The sequence below is a fragment of the Rattus norvegicus genome, chromosome 4 (assembly GCF_021556685.1).
Source record: "Rattus norvegicus strain SHRSP/BbbUtx chromosome 4, alternate assembly SHRSP_T2T, whole genome shotgun sequence".
In the NCBI taxonomy this organism is placed as follows: domain Eukaryota; kingdom Metazoa; phylum Chordata; class Mammalia; order Rodentia; family Muridae; genus Rattus; species Rattus norvegicus.
In genome coordinates, this window is record NC_141537.1 from 87,930,188 (window position 1) to 87,936,619 (window position 6,432).

General features: G+C 37.0%; 1 protein-coding gene across 1 annotated transcript; it reads right to left on the bottom strand.

Annotated features, from left to right (window-relative positions):
• Window positions 1-1,522: 1,522 nt before the first annotated feature.
• On the bottom strand, window positions 1,523-2,449 carry Vom1r79 (vomeronasal 1 receptor 79; the record flags this gene model as incomplete). The annotated part of the gene is made up of 1 exon (XM_087659870.1): window positions 1,523-2,449. A coding segment is annotated over one exon (927 nt), but the record flags the coding sequence as incomplete, so codon positions are not given.
• Window positions 2,450-6,432: the final 3,983 nt, after the last annotated feature.

Below are 6,432 nucleotides of genomic sequence, written 5' to 3' on the forward strand. Positions count from 1 at the left end.
TCCTATTTTGATTCATTTATTTTTTCATTTGCATTGTTGTTCATTTTGTTCTTAGGACTTAGAGGCCTGCTTCTTTCCTAAAGAGAGAAAGAAATGATGTCAATCTGTATAGGGTAGAAGGTGAGGAGGAAATGAAATGTATAAGGGAATTAGAAACCCTAATCAGACTGTGTTGTATGAAGGTTTTTCTCATTAAAGGAAAAGCATAAATTTTAAATGGGTGGGTATGGTGGTGAACATTTCTAATCCCTGAACTGGAGAGGCAGAGACAGGAGAAGCCCTTGGACTACCATCTTGATATGTGGCAGAGAAAGAAATGCTTTATTAAGACAGCAGGTCAATGGAAACAGCCCAACAAATAGAAGCAGCAGGTGACAGTCAACATGGTCTCCTGGCTTCCACGTGCACATATACATACATAGTTCATCTGTGCACAGACATACATACATGCATACATACAGATACAAAAAGAACACATTTACAACAGGTATGTGTATCTAAACAGTTTTTCTTTACCAATATTTTCATAAGTATCAAGGATTTGAAGTGCAAATAAACAGGCACATGATATTTTCATATAAGAGTCATTAAATAACTAGAAAAAAGCAGGGACTTTAAATTCACATTATTTTTATGCATCCATAGAAGTTTGAATTAAGTAATAGAAGTAAAGCTACAATAAAATATTTAAACTATTTTTGATAAGAAAGAGTAGATTAAAATCTTTTCGAGAGAAAGCTTAAAAAGTCACTACTTGCAAGGATCTTCTTTTGTGTAAATGTAGCAGCAAGGGAATATTCATTTTACAAAGTAAGCAGGGGAATTATTTCATGTGGAAATATCAACTTATTGTGCACAGTTAAGTTAAAACCTCTATAGTATTTAGCAACCGAAATGTCAAAAGAATGTATATGTGTAATACCACATATTTTAATTAAATCATATGAAGAATCCTGCTTTGCTACCTGAATCATCAAAGTTTATTTTGACACAAATTTATGCATTTATGTATTTAATCATTTATTCATTTAATTCTCAAATAGTGTCCCACTCACAAAGTTCCACTCCCCATTCCTCATCTCTTTCTCCTGTGAGATAGTGCTCCACCCCACTGTATCATCCCACCCAGGTTTATAAAGTCTCTTCAGGGTTAGGTGCATCCTCTCCAACTGAGGCCAGACAAGGCAGCTGTGTTGCGGAATGGATTCCATGACAGGTAGCAGCTTTAGGAAGAGGCACCACTTGTTGAGGGAATCCACATGGAGACTGAGCTGTACATCTGCTACATATGTGCTAGGGCCATTACATTTTTTAAAAAAATGTATTTTAGAAAAAAATAATTGGTGCTGGACAGAATGATTCCTTATAGTTATCTGGAAGTTCAGTTTCAGGGGATGTCATGATATCTTCTCACCTCTGTGAGTCCCAGGAGTGCACACATACATACACTCACAGGTATGATACAACACTCACAGGTATGAATAAATAATAAATTAGTAAGTTTTTAAAGAAAAGAGAAAATTTATTTTTTAAAAAACCTCTGCTGGTGCTTTGAGTGCATGAGTTTTAGCATAATGATTATTCTGTTATCAGAACTGATTTGTACAAAAGGGCTAATTGTTGGATAGGCATACACCACAAACTTCTGAACACTGAGGACGACAGGGTCATACATCCACAGCAGGACTGATGTAGTTGAGATGATGAAGTCCACCCAGTACATGACCACAAAGAAAACCACAAGCAGAAAGATAGTCTGGGTGGCTCTTTTCTCAGGTGATGCTCTTAGGTGAATGATGCTATGAAGATGCATGCATTGCCTCTGATGTCTGCACAAGATAATCACCATGTATGCACTTGTGGACAGCATGACTCCTACAAGAAACACATCTCTAGAGGTTGTCACTGTAAAAGTAAATACTCTGATGATGGAGCTCATGCGGAGGAGTGTGCAGGATTTAGTAACCTGCATTTGGTTAGTCTCACTCACATTAGTAAAACCACGAACATAGAAGATCCGGCTACTACTGTAGGACAAACTAAAAGACCAAATACACAAGAAAACATGGATCATATATTTTTTCAGTTTTTGTTTAAACTTTGCCAAAGAAGAGGTACTAGGACTGATAGTGACAGTCTGGAACACACTCAGGAGGCAGGTAGTACAGATAGAGAGCCCTCTCATCACCCTGCTTATGTAAAAGGTTGCCTTACATTTGAAGTCATTATCAATGTTCAATGACTCAAATATATTTGTAAGCAAAAGGTCCCCTCCAATGAGGAACATCATTATGTGAATGAAGGTCAGTTGACAGGAGATCAAGTCTGTGGGCTTAGGTCTGTGACCTAGGATTATAAAAATGTAGAAGCAAAGAAGAGACATATTTGCTAGGATTCCAAGACCAGCCTGGAAATAAAGGATATTCTTGAATGAGGAAATAAGTGAAAATTGTATTCATCTTAAGAACATAGTGGAAGTTTTTTTCAAATATCTGAAAAAAATAGAGTATACATCAAGCTTGTGAAACACTGGATAATAAAATTATATCCTCATTTTATTTTCCATACTAGTTGATGATTGGCTTGTCTCTTTAACTTTCTGTGTTCCAGATTTTTCATTTCTATATGCCTTTCATGTATTGCCTATATACATACAATATTATGAACAATAAATGCATTCACACATATTTATACAGAATTTCTAATTTGCAACCTTGTACTGCTAAGTCTCAGGCCTAAGAAATCCAATTCTGTTTATTTAAATTGATTTATTTTATACTTAACACCTAAAAGAGTAGTGATGAACACAGATAATCACATTGGTATAACTGAATAAAACTTATGCTGATATGTGAAATAGTCACAAAAAATATCAGGAAAAAAAAAACCTGACAGGAGTCCATTGTCTTACTGTGCTCTATTTTGTGCAAATATCTATGTTTTCCTTCACAATTCTAATGAAAGAACTGTGCTAATTCATGATAATTCCACTATTTTAATTAGCAAAATATCTTCCTCAAGTCATCTATTTTTATGTTCCTTTTTCAAAGAAGTGCATAATCTGAATTTAAGACTAGATAGAGTTTGAGACAATTTGTGTACTTTCTACATCCTGTCACCATTAATTATCATTATAAGTATTCATAGAGAGAGAGACCAGTTTAGTTTCCATCTCATCATAATTTATGGGACTGACTTTCAGGTTTAAAAAACTAACTCCCACCTATGGTGGCAAATACTGTTTTTATTTTCCTTTTGGATGGAATTATAAATTGTTAATAGAATCAGAAGTTATTTTTTTCAGCCATTCCTGTTGAACTTTTACCTAACTACTTCTTTCTTCTTTATTTATCTCCCTCCACTCTCTAAGAAGCCCCTTTTCCATTTTCCTGTAATGATACTTGTGCCTTGAAATTCTGCTCTCCATTGCTCCCATCCCCAGCCCTATTCTGGCAATGGTGTTATTTTCCTTACCTGTTTCTGTAGTTACTACCCAATCACACCTGAAGATGTAGCATTTGGAGCCTCCAACAAAAGGGAATGTGACATTAAGAGAACCACTATTTTCCAAACATTATGACAAACATGAACTTGCTGAAGATGACCAGATTGTGAGACTGTTTGTGAATTTATAGTTTAAAACAGATTTCTTCCCATTCAATTAATTTGATTTAGTACTTTAAAGTTAGCTTGTGATAGAGAAAGAGAAAACAACTACACTGGCCCAGATTTTTGTAAGAAAAGGTGTGTCTAATTATATCTTGCACTTCTCTATTATAGTCCATATATTTATATACATGCATACATAGATGTATAAAAAATATTGCAGAAGATAGTGCCCAAGACCATCCTATAACATATCCATGAACAAGACAGCGTAATTCATGCATTTTTTATATACATAAATTTGTTCCTAAAAAAATCTTAATCTTGTAAAGGAATGTATTCATCTGAATCACCAGAGTCAAACATCTGATTCTCTTACCAACATACATTTACAGTAACTGCATCATGATGTTCTCTTTTTAGAAACTCAAGTGTACAGGATAAAGAAGTAGCTCAGTGGTTAAGAGGACTGTTTGCTTTTGCAAAGACATGGGTTTGATTGTCAGCAATGACGTGATCATTCATGTACCATCTAGCACTATAGTTCAAGCGGATACATTGCCCTGTCTGACAAGGCACACAAGTGGTACACAGGTAATATATGTAGGCAATATACATATATATACATATATATACACATACATACGTAAATTATTCAAGTAAAAATACTTGATATAATAGATGCTAATAAGATAAAAGATATTAATGTAAAATGTAAAATTAGCCCCTTCTACCTCATAAATTGGCATCTTTATTTGGGACTCAGTGGAGTTGAGATTTAGTGGTAAAAAAGAACAAAGCTGACATGGGTAAAAACACAGATATATGCATTGAAAAAATCATGTTTTATTTGAAAAGGAAGAGACAGCATCAAGGCTTCCATGTTAGTTTAACCTGCAATATTTTGTTGTAAGTAGTAAAAACAAAGACTATATCAATAAACATTTGTAACAGAGGAGAAACCATCAGTTATTTAAGTGACCCAGACCAAAAGACTAAGCGGTTTGCAGCCAGCTGTATGAAGAAGAATGCCACACAAAAGGGAGGGCAAACACACACATACACACACACACACACACACACACACACACACACACAAAGGGAGACAGAGAGACTGAGATAGAGAGACAGAGACAGAGACGAAGGCAGAGGCAGAGAGAGAGAGAAGCGTCTTCAACATAGCTCTACATTCTCTGTGAACAGTCACTTAACCTCTTCCTTATTCCAATATTTTAGAACAATCTTATTTTATGCACATATAGCCATCTTTGTATTGTTTTTGAAGATGTAGTAATGTAGGGGACAAAAATGATAGTAATTCAAAAATATTATTTTTATTTTAACCTTTTTTTTATTAACTTGAGTATTTCTTATATACATTTCGAGTGTTATTCCCTTTCCCGGTATCCGGGCAAACATCCCCCTCCCCCCTCCCCTTCCTTATGGGTGTTCCCCTCCCAACCCTCCCCCCATTGCCGCCCTCCCCCCCATAGTCTAGTTCACTGGGGGTTCAGTCTTAGCAGGACCCAGGGCTTCTCCTTCCACTGGTGCTCTTACTAGGATATGCATTGCTACCTATGAGGTCAGAGTCCAGGGTCAGTCCATGTATAGTCTTTAGGTAGTGGCTTAGTCCCTGGAAGCTCTGGTTGCTTAGCATTGTTGTACATATGGGGTCTCGAGCCCCTTCAAGATCTTCCAGTTCTTTCTCTGATTCCTTCAACGGGGGTCCTATTCTCAGTTCAGTGGTTTGCTGCTGGCATTCGCCTCTGTATTTGCTGTATTCTGGCTGTGTCTCTCAGGAGCGATCTACATCTGGCTCCTGTCGGTCTGCACTTCTTTGCTTCATCCATCTTGTCTAATTGGGTGGCTGTATATGTATGGGCCACATGTGGGGCAGGATCTGAATGGGTGTTCCTTCATTCTCTGTTTTAATCTTTGCCTCTCTCTTCCCTGCCAAGGGTATTCTTGTTCCCCCTTTAAAGAAGGAGTGAAGCATTCACATTTTGATCATCCGTCTTGAGTTTCATTTGTTCTAGGTATCTAGGGTAATTCAAGCATTTGGGCTAATAGCCACTTATCAATGAGTGCATACCATGTATGTCTTTCTGTGATTGGGTTAGCTCACTCAGGATGATATTTTCCAGTTCCAAACATTTGCCTACGAATTTCATAAAGTCGTTGTTTTTGATAGCTGAGTAATATTCCATTGTGTAGATGTACCACATTTTCTGTATCCATTCCTCTGTTGAAGGGCATATGGGTCCTTTCCAGCTTCTGGCTATTATAATAAGGCTGCAATGAACATAGTGGAGCACGTGTCTTTTTTATACGTTGGGGCATCTTTTGGGTATATGCCCAAGAGAGGTATAGCTGGATCCTCAGGCAGTTCAATGTCCAATTTTCTGAGGAACCTCCAGACTGATTTCCAGAATGGTTGTACCAGTTTGCAATCCCACCAACAATGGAGGAGTGTTCCTCTTTCTCCACATCCTCGCCAGCATCTGTTGTCCCCTGAGTTTTTGATCATAGCCATTATCACTGGTGTGAGGTGAAATCTCAGGGTTGTTTTGATTTGCATTTCCCTTATGACTAAAGATGTTGAACATTTCTTTAGGTGTTTCTCAGCCATTTGGCATTCCTCAGCTGTGAATTCTTTGTTTAGCTCTGAAACCCATTTTTTAATAGGGTTATTTGTTTCCCTGCGGTCTAACTTCTTGAGTTCTTTGTATATTTTGGATATAAAGCCTCTATCTGTTGTAGGATTGGTAAAGATCTTTTCCCAATCTGTTGGTTGCCGTTTTGTCCTAACCACAGTGTCCTTTGCCT